Source organism: Hermetia illucens, chromosome 3 (assembly GCF_905115235.1).
Source record: "Hermetia illucens chromosome 3, iHerIll2.2.curated.20191125, whole genome shotgun sequence".
Lineage (NCBI taxonomy): Eukaryota > Metazoa > Arthropoda > Insecta > Diptera > Stratiomyidae > Hermetia > Hermetia illucens.
The window spans coordinates 151552876-151572966 of NC_051851.1; the positions used below are offsets into that span (position 1 = coordinate 151552876).

At 43.2% G+C, this 20091-nt stretch overlaps 1 protein-coding gene across 2 annotated transcripts; it reads left to right on the forward strand.

Annotated features, from left to right (window-relative positions):
* Nucleotides 1-4355: 4355 nt before the first annotated feature.
* LOC119651584 (trifunctional purine biosynthetic protein adenosine-3) lies at nucleotides 4356-19299 on the forward strand. Of its 2 annotated transcripts, XM_038055225.1 has the most exons (11): nucleotides 4356-4784; nucleotides 9255-9502; nucleotides 9603-10252; nucleotides 10313-10535; nucleotides 10637-10784; nucleotides 10922-11180; nucleotides 16593-16841; nucleotides 16908-17717; nucleotides 17774-18016; nucleotides 18074-18936; nucleotides 19017-19299. In XM_038055225.1, the coding sequence occupies exons 1-11, from the start codon at nucleotides 4620-4622 to the stop codon at nucleotides 19197-19199; spliced, it is 4041 nt and encodes a 1346-aa protein (XP_037911153.1). In that variant the 5' UTR covers nucleotides 4356-4619; the 3' UTR covers nucleotides 19200-19299. The 2 variants fall into 2 exon arrangements, with proteins under 2 accessions (XP_037911153.1, XP_037911152.1); XM_038055224.1 differs by having other exon boundaries at nucleotides 9603-10535.
* The last annotated feature ends 792 nt before the right edge of the window (nucleotides 19300-20091 follow it).

Genomic DNA, 20091 nt, shown 5'->3' on the forward strand with positions numbered 1-20091 from the left:
TCCATTATAAGTAGCATAATGGAAGCAGCATTGAGAAAGGTGTGCCTGTGGGCCGCAAGATGTGGAGTCGGCGTAAATCGAACCAAAACGAAAAGACAAGGGTAGCCGAATTTCCTCCCGCGGATGAGGGGACAAAAATTGGTTCTTTCCTCGAATGTAAATTATCTGGGTGTTATCCTGGATCCGAAGCTAAATTGGAGGTTTAACATGTGGGTTAAAAAAGAAGTCTGTCAATGACTAATTCATGATCCGAGCCGCAAGCGTAACATAGCCATTCTGTCCGACAACCAGGTGCCCATTAAGGCATGATACTCAGCGGCGACATCCTCCTGACTGGTAGGCCAGTGCATAAAACCACTGAACAATCTATGTCCCGATGGCGACTGTCAAGGATGGAATCTACTCGCACTATTTAGCAGCCGCGGACCTTAGATGGCGAAGGTTCACCACCTGTGGTCTGCACGGGGCACTGAACTATAGGGGACCATGATGTCAGCTGCTCGTAGCAGATTTTGATCATTTTCTCTCCTTTTCCTTGTGTTTCGTTCTGGATATTGTCCATACACCTGGGTATTTTTTGTCAAGCGGTCCCTGGCATTCATCGGCAAACCAAATTATATTCAACCACTTCTTCCGCTGTTGCTTTGATAGCGCGATTTAGGTCATATCAGGTATCATCTATAGACTTCCCCGTGATATTCTATGGAATATGACTTAATCGTTCTTCCAGTTATGCCTTGTACTTTCCGCAATTAAATCATTTTGTTAAGTTTCCAACTTCAAATCTTCGAAGTGGGTAAGTTTTTTTTCCACAGTTCTTAAAAATTTGGCACCTGTAGACGATTTTTACCATGCGGTGGTCGGAGTCATAGATTGCTCCTCGGCATTATCTCAAGTTGAGGATGCGAAATGAAGGTAATGCCATCTGAGGATGCCCATATCCTGCTCCTTCCAATGTCTGTGAGGCGTTTGTCGTTGTTATTTAGTATATCAAGAAGACTGTTCCCCTGTCTTTCCTTTATGTATTTCTTCATTCCCAACCTTAGCGTTGAAATTCCCGAGCAATATCTTGACGATATTCGGAGGCTATGAATCGTATAGTCTACATTTTGGGAGAGAGTCACTCTCTTCCTGAATACATCTGTTACTTACAATTTCATTGCTTTAACGAAGACCTAAATCAAAGGTTTCCCCGCGTTAAAAAATAACCGTATATTTTTTAGCCCGAAATGGTGGTCTCACGGAGGTCACCAGTTTTCCCCTACCTTCCGCCAAAAATTCCTCCATCCATTCAGCAGAACTCCAAAACGGGGACTCGAACAGGGGAAGGGACTACAGAGTAAATCCTATCTATTAGCAACTTGTCCTACACCATTTACGGAACAGACGGAAGAAAGGGAAGCCAGAGACTTGAACGGAACTGATTTGATGCCAGTTTACGTGATCGGATCCACCAAACCGAACACTGCAAACCAGTGAAAGTGTTGGTGTACCACCAATTGCGACTATTCTCAGAGAAATCAAACACGAGGGGATCAATTCTCTGGCGGTATGGTGTGAGGGAAACCCAGACACACACCGACCATGGCATATGCTTCTAACTCTTTTCCATTAACATTAGACTAAGCTTCAGATTAACCTGGAGCATGCCAAGGTTTCCTCCTATCTGCTGGCAGCAAGGCTGACAAAGCTGCAGTACTGCCCCTTGGATCAGGGGAGGGGCCTTGGATCTTTTAGGATGAAAGATCCATAAGACTGAGAGCTTGGATCCTGATACCAAAACGATTATAGGCACCCTGTTGAGACAATTCTGTATCCAGGACCTAGTTACGGTCATCTTACAATACCAGATTAATGGCGAGAGTAAAAACATCATAGTTGCCTCTGCTTTTTGTGTCCTCCACCGACGCAAGAACAAAGGTCATGACTGCAAACTTAGGGTGCACTCAAACATTCATGGGACCGAGAAGTGAAGTATTTGACCTAACAATTTGTACTTCAAAGGTGTTATAGTTGATTAGACGCTGGCAGATGCTAGACGAAGTCTGACTACCGGATCACAGATACCCAGAATTCAATCTGACTATTGCGGATGAACAGTTTGTAATACAAAGACGGAATCCTAGAAAAACGGATTAGACACAGTTCAATGAATTTCTTGGCAAGAAAGTGCCGCTCCCTAGGCGACTAAGGACTCCTTTGGTGATAAAAGATGAATTAGAAACTCTGAATTACACACTAGAAGCTTCTCCTAATTTCCGAGACCAAAACAGGAAAACGGTTCCTTTTCCATGGAAGTCGAAACTGCAAAAACTCAAGAAATCAACCACTCGACTTCTGAACCGTACTTGTAAACACAATAAAAATAAAGACTGATTAAACTTTAGAACCTCACAACGTGAATATAAGAGGCTGTGTTAAGTATTTGAAAGGAGAATCCTTTAGGGCGTGCTGTGAGGAACTGGAAGACGAAAGAGAGACTTCAAAGCTGTGTAGAGTCTTTAAAAGAGAAAAGCCAGCCAAGTTGAATTCTGTTAAAAACCCAATGGTACTTTCACAAACTCTGGAATGGAATCAGTACTTACTCTCTTGGAAGTACACCATCCGGAAGAAATGGTGAGAGAAGTGGAAGAGGGAGAGTTGACGGTTCTTGCAACCCCTTCAACACGTAAGTATTGCAAGGTGAATTGGAACACTGCGAAATCGGTTGTAACCAATGAAAAGGTGTAAGCTTCCATACTGTCCTTTGAGCACATCAAAGTACCTGACATGGACCGCGTCTATCCAGCAATGCTAAAGGAGGGTATAAAGCATTTGGAGCGACTGCTAAGAAATATTTTTCTAGCGTAGCTTGCTTTGGGCTATGTGCCTACCTCTTGACAGAAAGTTAAGGTAATTGTCATACCGAAGCCAAGCCTAGGAAAGATGACTATTCAAATCGAGACAGATCAGATTGAATCATTCTTACTGAAAGGTGTGGAAAGACTGGTCGACCATCACATTCGTGGGAAAGCGCTTAAGTCGCATGCACTAAATGAAAACAAACATGCTTACCAACGGGGAAAGTCCTGTGAGTCTGCTCTTCATTCGTTGGTTTCAAAAATAGAGGATGCAACTCTGGATTGTAAGTTCGCGAGTTACCCTGAAATATAGAGAGAACTGCAAAGTCCCAGAGGAATGTGTGGTGAGATGTACGGAGATCTCCTACACCGATGGCTCAAAAACAAAACCGGCTTCTGGTGCAGGAACCTGCCTCTCAAATGGAAACGAGAACTGGGGCTATCCTTTGGGACAATATATAACGGTTTTTCAAACTGAAGTATATGCGATCCTAAGGGCGGCAAACTGGGCGACTGAAGAGCGATTGAAGGGCGGACGCATCGCAATTTGAAGTGATAGCCAGGATCCGCAGAGGGCGTTGAGTATCTAGTGACTGTGATGTAAGGCAAAATTAACTCTCTGATGCCTTAACAAAAGCGGAATTGAGCAATCGGAGTATCGGTAGCATTGGCTAAGTTTGTTGTTTGTTGTTTGATGCACATTAATTATGCTTTTAGAGTAAAAGTGTTGTAATGTTGACGCGAATATCTGTCTCCACCGATGGCTTCAAAAATATTTTCTATTTTATATATGTGAGAAGTTTAATGCAAATCTTTGTGATAGCTCTACATAACTGATTTGCAGGTCCAAGTGTAAAAGTTATGGAGACAATGCAGTGGGTGGAGTGCAATTAATGCGCAAGGACAATGCTTGTGCTATTTGAATTAGGCTCGTTTATCTCCTACAAAATTCTTACGAAGATACGCTCCCCTTGCAATTTGGCAGCTGCTAGTGACACAAATTTCTAACGCAGTCATATATTATTAATTAAGATTAAGAGTTCAGGTTTATAAAATGCTACTCCATTAGAGAAGCTGGTTTGCTTTGAAACGTCAAATGATCTATTCTAAGTCGCTAATTTGTGGTTGCGCTCCGAAACTGTTTGAATGGTGTAGTTTACAGTAAGCTACTGGTCTATCAATTTTAGACTTAACTACAAATAGAAGACAATATCCAAACTCTTTGAATTGAGAAATTATCAAAATTATATACATATATATGTATAAAACTAAAGAAAAATTATTCACATATTTCGCGTTTTTCATTCGAAGCCGGGCTTAAACCGCCTACACTGAAAGCAACGCAAATCGACGAGAGAAGTTGTTTCCCCTCGCGTGGCTCTCATATAAAATGAGCTAATATGAATTTTGGAGCCTACTTTTGGCTCCCTCCGGAGCTTTTCTCTACTGCTCCAGAGGGACCCTTCCTACCCCTGCCTTCAGTCCAAAGTGGTCTTACAAAAAGCCCGATTGGGTTCACAACCGGTTCAGTATGATACTATAGTGTGCCTAGGTATCGCGTTCGCTCACTTGGTATTCAGAAGTGATGTTCTAGCGTTCTGGGTGCACGTGTTATACAGATTGTTTAGTCAGTACGGTCTAGACCGAGAAATTTCACTCCTCAACTAGAAAGTGTATCTTTATCTTCGATAAGAGTCGATTCATCGCCTCTATTGAAGAATTAGTGGAAAAAAATACTTGGATTAACTAGGATAGGAAGTGACCCTAAATTAGTGGAAAATGAAGGTGGTTGTTGTTGGTAGTGGCGGCCGAGAGCACGCAATCTGCTGGAAATTATGCCAAAGCCCAAAAGTTCAGAAAGTCTACGCACTCCCGGGTAGCGATGCAATCAAACAGCTACAAAAATTAGAGGTTGTGCCCGGTGTTAATGTCAATAATATACAGGTATGTACTATAGTGGGTTTCATGGAGGTCACAGGAGGTAGGTCATTGAGCAATCCTCCATTTCTTCCATTCTAAAGTTGAATCGTTACCCAATTGTGGTAAAAACAGAAGACTATAATGAGTACTTTCACCGAAATTTCGCATATTTTATTCTTACTGATCTAACACATGTTTTATCTAAATAGAGAGAGAGACCGGCGAAAAAAAGTTCATACAAAAAATCTGTCTCTGCCGTTTGTGAGAGTAATTGGAATTTGACAGTTTATTAAGGTTTTGTAAGTGACTGCGTTAGAGAAAAATAAAAGTAATTTTCGAGGAGTTCAACCCGGCAGATCTGTGAAAATGGCAAAATACATATTTCAAAAGTTACATATCACTAAACAGAGGGTACGCTTCAGGTATGAAAAATTCAACGGCTTTCCTGCATAAAGTCCGAAATTTAATGCAAACTCATGTCAGTTCCATGCCCTAGTCGCGCTGTCAGTGTTGCCTTTTCATTAGAAAAGGTAGTAAATTTATTACCTCATCAAGTACTTCATTACATTTTTCAATACCTTCTTTACACGGAAGGTTCTTTACATCGCTTTTGAATTTTAAATGCAACAAAATTAATATTTGACGATTTCACCCTACCGGGTACCGACATAAGTATGAAAAAAGTTTGTAGTTATTCTACGATTTTTTTTAATGAGCACGGGATTCATGATCGAATTTGTTCAAAACAGCCAATAGGACTTCTATTGATCCCTTAGCATCGTGTCGGTTTTTTCTAACAATTTTTTTTTTCGAGCTAAGTATTACACTTACAGCCTTTCTGTCTATTCTTTTGGTCCCAACAACACTGGATATTGATATGCAAGTTTAATGCTGGAAGGGTTCTCAGTATAAATCAGTCAGCCTATTATAACTTTGTTAGTAGTATTGCGATTTCCACCAAAGTTAATAGACTATTATTAACCTAATTTGATAGCGCCGCGGAAGGTATTTCGTAGCCTATACACCATTTAGTGTAATTTTTTGCAGATTTTTCGGTTGGATAACTTCTGAGAATGGGTCCACGAAGATATGATCGGTCTCGAGGCCCTATCCTCCCTCTTTTGCATTAAATGATAGAACTAAATAAAGCTTTAAAGAAATACTAATCGAGACCTTATATTTGATACCCCTCTCGGCCCCATTTCCTACATTATATACTTTTAATCTATTGCCAGAGGCAAATTTAAGAAGGTACTTAGTTGTTTCACTCACAAATTTCATAGTGTACTTTGTCATTGTGGTCGAGGAGGTGTCTCTCACATTATCTTACCAGTCTAGCGACTTTTTTCCGGCGGGATTTAAGGGTTATCTTCAGGGAAGTAGCCCGCTGCCCTGAGTTTCCTCTTTCGACTTGGGATGCCACGAGATTTCCAGTTGGAAACCCCGAAAGACATATGTATTCGAATTTGGATTAAAAATGAGCTCGAAATTACGACATCCAGGATTCTTGAACCAGCACTCTATTTCACCGTCACCCTTGGAAATTGCCCTTAGAATTTCTATAGACGCAGCTTTTGCTTGGTGGAGGTTTACCTATGCTATCTCATTAGTGGTTATATTTATGGTTGAAGCTCGTCTTCAGTATCAGGACATACTCCTCCTTTCACATGGTACTTGTTATCACAGTCACAGGAGAAGATCCAGGTCTAGATCTTCCACCCCCTCCCCCAAAACAGGCAGCAAGTTTAACACTTTACTCGATTTTGCTCCTTGGACTATCATAATTTTCATGGTTCTGTCAGGGACCATGGTAGATTTTCCATTAAATGTGTCTTGTGAGGTATCCTTTTTCTGTTAAAAGCTTGTGTAGAGATCCTAATTTTTGGCCGATTACAACGTTCATAGGCACCTCAGTCTTCATCATTGCGGGTCTAAAAAGGTAGTCGTATTTAGCTTGGTATATCACCTCCAGCACATAACAATTCTGCTCCCTTCCAGCCTGGGAATTTAGGAACCTCCTGAGGAATTCCATCGAGCCTTCCGTTACGCAACCTACCATTATCAAATATGATCGAAAACGTACGCCGTCCGTCATAAGCTTGGTGCTCCATCTCTTACCAATCTGATCTACCCGCAAGTGTTTACTCCGGAAATGACCTAAAAGGGCCAGTAGGATATGCTTCACTAGGATAACATACCTATCGTCACAACGCCTACTCCGTGCTTTCTCCCCTTACCTACGCTAAGGTTCCTCCTTCTTGAGTCCGAGTTTCGGGTTTTTTTAGCATTCCCTCTTGTCGACAGATCTCTGCTTGAATCTTCTTCTTCGTTGAAGGCTTAGCCATCTCCTGCCTATAAAGGTGTATAGGGTTCTCCAGTTGACAAGCATGCTAATTGAGATACAAAGGGTAGAATATCACTTTCTCTTTCATGTATTCCTCAACCCTCTTCTCCAAAGTTTTGATAAGGAAAAAGGTCACACTGATGACCTTAAGCCTTGCCGTTACTAGGAAGGACACTCTAACCTACATCGATATCATGCAGATTGTAGCCAAGGGCACCATTGGCTCTACATATTTATACTTTGCTTTAAGAGCACAGGAAAGATACCATCTGACTCAGATAATTTCTAAGGTTTTTATTGCAGAAGTTGAGATGTGGATTTCTAGAAGATTTTCCAGAGTTTCTTTCCTAATTCTTGTGTGTGGTCCTTCGGGTTTCCGCAGAACTCCAAGGGGGCTAGGGTCTTTTGGGGGAATATTCTTTATGGTACGCTCGATATAAAGACATCCGCGGCCGGCATGATATCGTCGTAGAAACTGCGAAAGAAACGCTGGTGACTAAATCAGGCCAGATGGCAATCAACTGTGAAAAATTGGTTTGACCTAGCAACTCGAGTGAACATTACACACACTAAACAATGATTCAAAAACCTCTCAGCTTCATCTAGACTAAGCTTATGTCCCAAAGAAATAGCAAACCCGACCCAGACACGCCGACCCCGATAACGAACAGGGCAAAGACTGGAACAGGCAAGTTTCAATAATCAACTTTAGTCCACTTCAAAGTTAAAGTTATTCGTCTTCATATCTCTTATAAGGAAAGCCTGGTACCAACCTTCATCCAATGTCCTTCAGTATATTTTTTGCTAGTACATCCGGTACCATAAGCCTTTATCGTAGTTTACATTGTGATTTTGCAATAATCATCATGATTTAGACAGCATGGAAACGACCCGATCCTCCACATGCTGGAGTGGAGGAGAATCTACATATTCGTCAGAAGGAAGTCTATTGAGATAGGACGTCTTTAAGGTTTTCCATAGGAAGAGGTTGTCTCTTCCATGTTATAGCTCCTGGCTTTGGACACTTCGCCATGGCTCCTGAAGGGCACAAAGGTTTTTGTTCAAGTATTTGCGGCTGATCTAGTCGTAATAAATATTGACAAATTTTGTGGACACAGTATGTGATCGCTTGAATCCAACTATGCAGATAATCTACAGTTGGTACATCCAAACAGTCTCACGATGAACGCTAGGAAAACTGAACTAGTTATGCTAACTAGGGAAGCCATGTGGAGCAGTTACACACCTTAGTGGGACTGAAAATGCAGCTGAGGACTTTCACCACATTGAATGTACAGTCAGCCCTAGGGGTTTTACGTAAGCACCTGTCATGGAGACTTAATCCCATGGTCTTCTTAAGACACGGATTGATTTTGTGACCAAAATCAGAGCGCCGCCGAAGCAAGCTACGACGGTACCAGTCTATACCAAGTTCATGGCTCAGCATTCATACTGGTGGATGCACGTATCTAAATCTCTACCGAACTAAGGAGTACGGCACCCGTGTTAAAACGCAACACTACGCTGAGGCCCGAAGGTCTCTGTTCGCTTGAACACGACCACAACCCCCATGAAGCTCCCACTAGGGAGCCAACCGTAAACAACCGAGCTGTACTCACATACAACAGGAATTCTCCCGAAGTATGTGAGTCCAGGGGCTATCCCGGTTCCCATGGTACCAGTATACCCTTGGTAAGGTTTCGTGACCAATTTACCACTTCAGATGAGTCCCCGTGCAGACTCGGGTCTGATCGCCCTGATTAGGCCTTTGACGCATTCGCCTACTGCACCATGGCGGGCAAGCCAATGCGATACAGCGTTTCTCGGTGCCACCACTATGGGGGATTTGCTCGGCCACTTGGTTTTGGTTCAGCCGACAGCCGACACCTCTGAGCACCACATTGAATGTACAACATCCACAATAAAACCCATATTGATGTATGCATGCATCGTCTAGGACCGATACTGAATTTTGAGTCGTCGTATCGGCTCTTTGCCTCTGGAAGATGTGTTCAGATTCGCAAAAGCTTGCAAAAGTCGCAGGCAGAAGACCATTGAATAGTCGATTTTAGAGGACAATACAATGGGCCTAACAAAAGCCTGCGACCACAAAAAATCTTTTTTAAATAGGACATTTTTTACCTTTCCAGGAAATCTCAGAATGGTGTAAAAAGTGTAATCCAGACATGGTTGTCGTAGGACCCGAGGATCCCTTAGCAAATGGTCTGGCAGACCGGCTCAACTCAATTGGAATCAAATGTTTCGGACCCTCTAGCCAAGGCGCACGGATTGAATCTGATAAAAATTGGTCTAAGGAATTCATGATTCGTCATGGAATTCCAACCGCTCGATTCAGAAGCTTCACTGATTCATCTGAAGCTAAGAAATTTCTGAAGAGGTAATTATTGTTAGGTCCTTTATTACCACAATATATTTCTTTATTACGATAGTAATCTTGTAATCCAAATCCATATCCTTTATTCTTATATTCCTTTCAGTGCCGACTTCAATGCTTTAGTAGTGAAAGCAAGCGGTTTAGCAGCTGGCAAAGGAGTAATCGTTGCCAATACAATTGCCGAAGCCTCCTCAGCCATTGACGAAATGTTAGATGCTAAGAAATTTGGACGCGCTGGTGAGCAAATCGTGGTTGAAGAAAAACTTTCGGGAGAGGAAGTTTCCGTGCTTGCCTTTGTCGACTCACATACAGTTCGAGTGATGCTTCCCTCACAAGACCACAAACGGTTGCGAGACAACGATGAAGGACCTAACACTGGTGGCATGGGCGCCTATTGTCCTTGCCCGCTAATTTCTGAACAAGATTTGAAAATGGTTGAGACTGAAGTACTCCAACGAGCTGTAGATGGATTGCGACAGGAGGGAATCAAGTATTCTGGAGTATTATATGCCGGGATGATGTTGACTGAGGAAGGCCCAAAGGTATTGGAATTCAACTGCAGGTTTGGTGATCCAGAAACACAAGTTGTGCTACCACTTTTAAAAACGGATTTGTTCGATGTCATGTTCGCCTGCTGTAATGATAAACTGAATGAAATACAACTGGATTGGGAGAAGAGCCTTTATGCAGTGGGAGTGGTTATGGCGAGCGCGAAGTACCCAGAAAGTTCAACGAAAGGTTGTTTGATTACAGGTAAATTGTCTGCTCTTTATCCCAGCTTTGAGTCTGTGTTTTCACTTTTCTATTTTCCAGGCATACCTAAAAATTCTGACAACCTCATAGTGTTCCACAGCGGTACCAAGATAGATCCCTCCGGCCAATATGTAACAAACGGTGGACGAGTTCTCATAACAGTTCAACTGGCCCAAGACCTGAAAAAGGCTGCTGCAGAAGCGACTGCCATTTGCGAGAAAATCTCATTCGCTGATTTCCCGGCACAATTCAGAAGAGACATAGCCAAGAAGGCCTTCAAAATGTAATTATTCCTCCAACACTTGGTTCCTTCGGGTTCCTCTACTTAATAAAGTATTTCGAGAGAAAAAGGACTTCATATTTTTACTTTGTCTCGTATTGCAGGATATCTCTTTCATATAAAGACAGTGGGGTTGATATTGATGCAGGTGATGATCTCGTGCAGAGAATTAAGCCTCTCGCAAGGGGTACCCATCGTAAAGGGGTTGTTGGTGGTATTGGTGGTTTTGGCGGACTTTTAAGTTTGAAAGAGGTTCGTTTTTTATGGCTTACTCAACTCATATTTGAAGAGACATCTGGAACAATCTTACCTAAAATTCATACGAGATACTAGAATTGACATAGTAACATCTCCATGTTTCTAAATGGTCTCACCTCCTTCTATTCTAGCTAGCCTACACCAATCCTGTCCTATGCGAAGTCACGAGAGGTGTAAATACTAAAGTGAAGATGGCCATTGAATGCAACTGCTATGAAAATATTGGCTATGACCTGGTGGCAATGTGTGTTAATGATGTTCTGGAGTCTGGTGCGGAGCCAGTTGCTTTTCTGGATTATATAGCCTGCGGGAAACTGCAGGTACCAGTTGCAGCACAAATTATCAAAGGAATATCTGAAGCTTGCCGGGAGTCAAATTGTGCCCTGTTAGGTAATTAGAGTCTAATTTATTTATTTAAATTATTTTTTGTCCCAAGGACCAAAGGTTACATGCCTAGCAGCATTTCGTTTCATAGATCACATCCCTATCCAGATGTGGTGCCATTTCAGCCCATAAACTCCATCTAATATTTTCTCTTCGCAAGATTCCTCTGCAAAAATCCCCGCTAACTTGAAGGAAGTTTTACTTATCGAAAATTGAACCTTTATAGATGTTTGTCTTTCTTCTTCATTTTTATTCTCACCAGAGCGATCTTCAAACAGCTACAACAGTAAAGAGTCTCCTTTATCTTTGTCGAAAGTAGGAGAAACTTCGCAGGTCCTATGCAGTTTCACAATTGCTAAGGCTTCTATTCAAGCAGCATTGTTCTAAATACTGAATGGCGTTGAGCACTCCTCGACCGCGCTCGTGCAGCCGGAAAACTAGAATACCCGGAGCTGTTATCGGGTGGGAAATCCATGACAGATGCATCCTCGGTCTCATTCCTCTTTACGAGATGCGTCATGTGGAGTTCCCACTTATCCTTGACGTATCTTAGTCGCCGTAAATAATATTTACAATGAATTGCGGTCGCGACCTCTGCCACGGCATGAAATTTTCAGAAGAGGAATTGTGCCCGGGGTCTGGTGAGCCGCTTCATATACCTTTGAAAGTTTATGGCAGGATAACTCCAAAGGAGGTTTTGTCTCAACACCATCCCCGTTGCGAAATTTAAAACGGGACCGATATCTTCTGCCCGCTAGGGCATAATTCGCAGTAATAGTTTGTCCACTCTAGACATTGCCGGGATACACCACCCCGACTTGACGCCTCGGCTGCTATTTCATGTGTCTCCACCGGCTGAATCTATAAGAGTGTACTTAGGAACACCAGCGCAAGAAGGACTGCATAAAGAGTTGACAAAGCTCAAGTTTTCCAATTGCTCTCTATCGCAAGCGACGAAAGATGAGTCCAGTCTTTATACTTCCTGCTCTTCCGTATCAATCGGTCAGATGCTATTCCTATCCAGCGATTCCGAAACCCTCGCTCAACCAACCTGTTAGCCAATTTCGACATATTATACCATCATCCAAATAGGCTATGCAAATGGCTCTTGACTGGTACTGAAGAACTACAAGCCTGTTAGCATTCTTAACGGAGAGGAACTGAAGGTCCCTCTACCAATGTGGTTTAAACATTTAACAAAACAGGCATCTTCAGAAGACTTCAAAGATATTATGCCGCACTATAATCGACATTTTGCACTGAGTTATAATCAAAAATAAAAAGTTCTTGGTTCCTTAAGATCGAAACCGCCGAATAAGGTAACAAGTGGCTGACCTAAATACGTATCGGGAAAAAAAATTCATCGTCTTTAAGGAAACAAGAAATTTCTATTTTTTGATTATGGCTCCAAGGAGTTTTACGAGCGGATGCAGAAAATGTTGGAGCGTCTGGGACACTTACCTGGAGAAGTGGATCTCGCACAAGCGATACGGTGCGAAACGACGCAACAGGTCATTCTCCACTTCCTTACAATCACCTTATGCAAGCTAAAACCACTCGTGCAACGTCAAGTAACACTAGAAGGGCAGTTGTTATTTGCTTCATACACCTCTCCTGAAAGTCCTCAAAAACCTTTAGAAGAGCCAGGTTTAGGGACTGACACCGAATTCCCAGAAAAGAAGAGAGTGGAAAACAGAACTGCAGCGAAGCAGGGCTTAAGTGACAAGGCTGTTTCGGGGAGAAGCCCCAATCTACATGTTTCGACCTACTAAAGAAACTGAAGGATATGACCGCCAGGAAGCGAGGGTCAGAAATTCCAGCAACCGCCACACCTAAGTCCATTACAACTACTCATGGGCATGCAATCAGTGTAAAGTTTCTAAAAATAACATTGTATCATCATTCGAAGAACCAAATGCCAAAAAGAGGTACCAAAAACATGTTTTTTATCCAAGTGAAAAATACAGAATGTTCATGAACACTAACAGAATGGCACTAACAGAATTTCTAGAAATTTTCCCAGTCAATATTCACAGTATGAATAAGGTCAATCACTTCAGTTCGATGTAAATTGATGCGTTTAGTTCCGAAAGTCACATATCCAAAAAACGTAGTGTGACGGCTGATTTTAAAGCCGACTTTGAAGACCAATTTTACCCTGCTGGTTTTATACATTTATATATTGAATTTAGGGGGCGCAGCTCCCCAACTCCTTCGAGAAGTGGCGGACGCAACACGCATATGGTGACCCGTTTCGAGGTGCGGCCATCTCCCAGGTCAAGAAGGTGCGCCTTGCGGTCTGACGACTACACGACACCGGGTTCCCGTCTATTACTACTTGGCTTTCCAGAGTACAAACGCACATTGCCGTAGGAGGGAGAGAAGTACTATCCAGGGTCCCACCATTTTACTTCGCTTAGGCCCAAAATGTCAAGCTTATATCATTGGAATTCCCGCTCGAGTTGGAAAAAGCGAGCATTCTGAGGACCCTGGCTACGATTGTCGAAGAACATTCGCACATTCAATCACAATCCGTTTTTGGTAGCCAAAGGCCGTGAAGTCAGTCCCTACCTGAGGCGTTGTTAACGTTCTGATAGCAATAAAGTTTCGAAATTTACAGGTTGCTAGCCTACAAATATCTAACCCTTTTAATCGCCTCTTACGACGAGCAGCGAAGACTTTGAGTGTCGTTCCGAAGGAGCATCATAACATCTGGCTGAATGAGGAATCGTAGAAGCGGATCGAAGAATGGAAGGGGTTGAAGGTTCTATTGCCCGCTGCGAGTGATCGCGGGCGTAACGTGCTCAAACTCCGATACCGAGCGAAATCCTGAAAAATTCAAGGTAGTGTACGCCGTGAAAAGAGAGAATTTGCTATTCAAAATATATGGCGATGACGGCTTTACGATTTCTTACCAGGGCAGAGGCAAATCGTCAGCGTAACCGAAGCGACTGGCAGATGTACGAATTATGGTATATTGAGCATAAATCCACCTTATAGACCAGAGCTTGGCCAGAGACTTAGGACCCCGCAATTCTCAAAAAAATATTTTCAGCTCTGGCCAAGCTCTGGTCACTAAGGTGGATTTACGCTCAATATAATTCATGTTGTGTTCTGCGAATTATATAAAGGAGCATTTAACATCTGCGAGTCGCTTCGGTCACGCTGCTCCCAGGGCAGAGGTGAGGCAGCGTCTGACGATTTGCCTCTGCTCTGGTAAGAAACCGTAAAGCCGTCATCGCCATATATTTTGAAAGTTTGGGTACTAAGCCCTAAACGAGGGGTCCGTGGACCAAAAAGGGGGGAGTAAATTGCTCTCCATTTGGTCCGGTCCGGCATCAATTGATGCGGACTTAGGATACCGCAGAACATAATGATTTCAGAAGTTTATATCGCATCACGAAAAACCTTGCATGTGATCGCAAATCTTTCGATGGTCCTGTGAAGACGTCAACGGTCGACTTCTCACCCACGAAGACGAGCAACGGAAGAGGTGGAGAGAAAACTTCACCACGGTTCTTAACGGTATCACATCCGATGAACTTCCTCCTCTTGTGGATGAAATAGCTACTCGCCGTAGAATGCGGATACGAACTCTTCCTCCAAGCAGAAGAGAAATCTTTATGGCCGTCAATGTACATAAACGGAGTAACACCCTATGAATCATTTTGGAATAGTGAACGGAGTTTAAATCTTCGCTGCTCGTACCTTTCATCGATTTCCAGAAAGCTTTTGATAGCGTGAACAGAGAATGTATCTGGTGTGCTCTATCCAGGAGGAGCATTCGGGTGAAACTAATAACCCTTATCAGAGCGACATATGATGGCGTAAAGCGTCACGTGCGGCACCGAGATAAAATCTCAGAAGATTTTAAGATCCAAAGCGAAGTCCGCCAAGGTTGCATTCTGTTACAGATAGTATTTCTTCTTGTTATCGGTGACGTTCTTCAGGGTGCCTTGTCCAGAGGATGTGGAGGAGTTCAATGGACTATGACATCTTTCCTCAAATACCCTAACTACACTGACGACATCTGTTTCCTCTCCTATCGAGTCATGGATCTTGGCCAAGTGGCTTTAAATTTGTAAATAGAGGCAGACAGAATTGGAATGAAGATAAAAACAAAAGTAAACAAGGTTCTCAGTCTCTCTCTATCTCCATCAATGGACGGAGCATCGAAGACATCGATCAATTTGTATATCCAGAATGAATGTTGCCCGATGCATTAACAGCGCTAGATCCATTTTCGCTGCCCTGTAGAACATCTGGAAATGCAGTTATCTCAACACCAAGATCAAGTTGAGACTGTTCTGTGCTAGTCCGCTTACTGCGTTACTATATAGAAGTAGCATATGGATAGTGAACTCCACTGTTACCCAAAAGTTCCAAGCTTTCGTCAATGCCTCTCTGCGTTGTGTCATCAGAGTGCACGGAATTGACATTATCTCAAACGAAGAAATTGGTCGGCCTACAAGTCTGACAGTCGTACGCACTTCGATCGGAAGACGGAAGTGGCAGTGGATATGTTACACAGTAAGGATGGGCGACAACTGCTTTGCTAGTTACGTCATGCAGTGGAATCCACTCTCTCAGGATGGCCGACGAGTAGGTCGCCCCAAAGACACTTGGCGCAGAACAGTAGGGGAAGAATGTGAGTGTCTCGGGAAATCGTGGGAAGTACTGAAGGGTATTTTGGGTAACCCCGAGTAATGGCGCATAGGGGTGGAAGTGCAATGGAGCGACGGATATTGCAAAATATGTTAATTTCACACTGACTCAGAGGGTTTAATGCAAATAACTGTCGTGTAGGCTTAATCCTAGGTTCCTCCTCAGATACGAATTGATTTGGTGAACACAACCAGAGTCCCGCCAAGATTGACACATTGATACTGATTTATACTGAAAGCATGAGAGCTCTATCTAATACCTCTGCCGCAGCTAAGAATTGTACAGCGTAACTCCACACTAGAGCCCACAAGGAGCTCTGCTCGCGATGTGGTCACAACCACCTTAACTGCAAATATTCGAGTCGGGAGCAAATCCCCCAAGTATTCTTCTGGACCATATGATTTAGACGGCCATCCCGGTTCCATGGTACCGGTACCGGTACCGGTAAGCTTCGTGGCAATAGATGGGTCCCATTACAGACGATTTCATGGTACCGGTACCGATAAGCTTCGTGGCAATAGATGGGTCCCATTACAGACTTGCATCTAATCGCCTTCCTCAAGTACGTGTAGACGAATGTAAGCGCAAGTGTATCATTTGATTTGTTTACTTCTTCCAGTACACGAAGAAAATCCGCAGTTTTTGCAAATATCCTTAGGCAGAACTACGTCTGCCGGGTCCAGCAAGTTTTTTTTATGTTTGCCTTTATATATCCTGACAATAATTAACAGCGACATATATTTTCCCCCACAGGTGGAGAAACTGCTGAAATGCCAACAATTTATAAAGTCGGAGAATATGATCTTGCTGGATACTGCTTGGGCGTTCTAGAATATGGATCGGAACTACCACGATTCAATGACTACCATAAAGGCGATGTCATAATTGCTCTCCCGGCAAATGGTCTTCATTGCGCTGGGCTAGAAATAGTATACGAAATACTACAAAAGCTTAATATAAGCATGGATTCCAAAATCAATATGTTGGGAAACCGCACACTAGGTAAAGTTTAAGAGAAACATTAATCTTCCGGAGTATTGTTGTAATAATGATTTCAAAACTTTGCAGCGCAAGAAATTCTCAAGCCGTCTACCATCTACATGCGATCAATCTTTCCTCTTATTCAAAAAGGAATGATCAAATCAATTTCTCATGTGAGCTCAGGGCTTAAGCCAGCCATTGAAAAACTCCTTCCAGAAGATTATGAAGCGACAATCGATGCCAAAGACATGCCAATCCAGAAGCTTCAAGCCTGGATCGCTACAAGAGGAGGACTCACACAAGAGGCGCTGGTCACAAACTTCAACTGCGGAATAGGACTCTTATTTGTTACTTCCAAAGAGGATGCAAAGATAATCAACATCCCTGGAGCTAAAATTATATCCGAAATCCGACACAAAAGTGGAGCAGATAAACTAGTGATAACTGGATTGGACACTCAGATTAGCAAACTAGCGAAAGAGTTTAGTATACCTTCCGGTCAAGGTAAAGCAGGTTCAACTTCAGGCACGGGTCATCCCTGCTTTCAGTCTCTGCATAGTCACATCGATAGAAAAATCGATGAAACAAAGCGACAGGAAGTGTATCTAACGCAAACTGCGAAGCTTCTAACACGCATTCCAGCAACATACCAAGATCCGATACTGGTTATTGGAACAGACGGGGTAGGGACTAAAATCAAAATCGCTCAAGGATACAATATACATTCAACTGTGGGCATCGATTTGGTTGCAATGTGTGTCAATGATATTCTCTGTAACGGGGCCGAACCACTAACCTACTTGGGCTATTGCGTATGCGGTCAATTATCTACAACAGCTTCCGACATTGTATCAGGCATAGCTAATGGATGCCAGCAAGCAAGAAGTACCCTCATTGGTAAGGGCACTTGTCTGTAACTAACATCAGAAATCAATTACTTGTTTACATTTCAGAGATGCAATGCAAAGAACTTCCACTAGTTTACGGTCCGAAATCATATGACCTGGCAGGATTCGCATTAGGCATTGCAGAAAGGGAGCATATATTACCAAAAACAAGCAGCATACAACCCAATGATATAGTAATAGCACTTCCATCAAGCGGTGTTCACAGTAATGGATTCAGTCTGGTACACAAAATCATGGATGTTGCAGGCGTTACACTGGAAACGAAAACTTCATTTGGAAAATCATTCGGTACGAGTCACATAGAATACATCCAACAGTTCATAAATTAATTTATCCCACGACTAGGTGAGGAGCTTCTAACACCTACCCGGATCTATGTTGATGCGATAGAACCTCTCCTGAAACTTGGATGCATCAAAGCCCTCGCCCACATCACAGGCGGAGGATTGCTCGAAAATATTCCTCGCGTTCTAACGAAAAACCTTTCAGTGGAGCTTGATGCACGTCAATTTAATATTCCTCCGATATTTGCCTGGCTCTCAAACGCGGGTAACGTAACCGCCAATGAGATGCTACGCACATATAATTGCGGAGTTGGACTCGTTTTAATAATTTCCCCCGAACTCAAGGACCAAGTAATGGAGCATTTGGAAATTCAGCACAAAGCATCTGTAATTGGCATTGTTAGAGATAGGCAAAAGGATACCGCTCCCCAAGTGACTGTTAATTATTTCGAACAATGTCTGAAATTGGTTAAAACGTCAATTGCAGCCCCCAAAAAACGTATTGGCGTCCTGATATCCGGCTCAGGTACTAATTTACAGGCAATCATCGATGCTGCAAAGGACTCAACATGGTACATGGGGGGCGAGGTTGCGCTTGTGATTTCAAACAAGTCCGATGCATTCGGACTGACACGAGCAACAAATGCTAATATACCTAATTGCGTTATCTCGCATCGGGAGTTTCCCTCCCGTGAAGACTTCGATGATGCCATGACACAAGCGTTGGAATCTCATGGTGTTGATATTGTATGTTTGGCGGGATTCATGAGGATTCTCTCAGCGAAATTCGTGAGGCATTGGAAAGGGCGGCTCATGAATATTCATCCTTCACTGCTGCCGAAATATCCCGGATTAGGAGTGCAGCAGAAAGCATTGGATGCAGGCGATAGGGAATCAGGATGCACAATTCATTTCGTAGATGAGGTGCGTTTAACGATGATTTAATATTCTCTTCGTGGAAATTATTGGCTTTAAATATTCACTTGGTTCTTTGTTTCGTTCAGGGTGTTGATACCGGGGCTGTGATAAAGCAAACCAGGGTACCCATACTGCCGACGGACGATTGCAATGCACTCACAGAGCGAATTCATAAAGCGGAACATTTTTGTTACCCAATAGCCCTTAAGTATGTATGCACGGGAATGGTGCAGTTGAGTGACGATGGGAAAGCTATTTGGATTAGTTAGATTAAGGAAGGACCTTCACTGAAGTAATCAAAGGATATTTTAGTTTTAGCCAAACACATACACTGAAACTGTTGAATAAAAGTTACTTTTTATATTAAAAGACAAATAAAATTAATATAAACTAATTGGCTCCCTCGACAATTACCTACCTTGTCGTGGTGAGGGAGCTCAGTAAGGAAGATCCTCCAGGAAACGGGAGGTGACACCTGAAGCCAAGCGGTAATCAAAACCCTAAGCCAAGGTGTGACTACCGTGCCGAGGGCTGAATGGTCACAGCGGTTAAGATGTGGCCGTAAACGGTGAACTCTGGGTACTAGGCGATCCCCAGTTTCAACTAGCCTTGTCTCGGCAAAAAGGGGCTCCGCCGAAATCGACCTACTTCCCCCGATAAAACTGAGGCCATGGCAGCCAATTATGAAAAAAACAAAAACATAAACCTGTTAAGCAAACACAATTAAACCTCGATCGTGACGATCCAACCCCGAGTGAAAGGGCAACCCTGAGCTCATCGATGGAGAACCTGAGTCTAGACTCAGATTCTCTACTTACTCAGGTGGGAACCAATCCAATTGGGACCCAGTCCTTAACGGACGAGCCGAAGCAGGCTCCTTCTGTCAGTACTCCTGACCCCAGGCTCCAATCGGCGCCACCTGCTGAGACTAAAGTTTTGCCCATGAGTAAGCACCTGTCCACGGACAGCAAACAGTCTTCGGGCAAACCGCCTCCGGGCAACGCACAACCCAAGAGCTGTGCCAAAGGTGAGGGAAAAGAGACGTTCGGGGCACCTGCGGCTAACGGGACACCGAAGCAGCAGCGGTTCTCGGACGATCCTAACTCTTTGACACAAAAGGCAGCAAAGAGGACTCGGCCAGCAACGGCTAGGCCTTCATTG

Coding starts and splice junctions, on each gene's coding strand:
- LOC119651584 (XM_038055224.1), top strand. CDS start 4,620: ATGAAGGTGGTTGTTGTTGGTAGTGGCGGCCGAGAGCACGCAATCTGC. Junction 9,503..9,602: donor GCTAAGAAATTTCTGAAGAG/GTAATTATTGTT, acceptor TATTCCTTTCAG/TGCCGACTTCAATGCTTTAG. Junction 10,785..10,921: donor GACTTTTAAGTTTGAAAGAG/GTTCGTTTTTTA, acceptor CTTCTATTCTAG/CTAGCCTACACCAATCCTGT.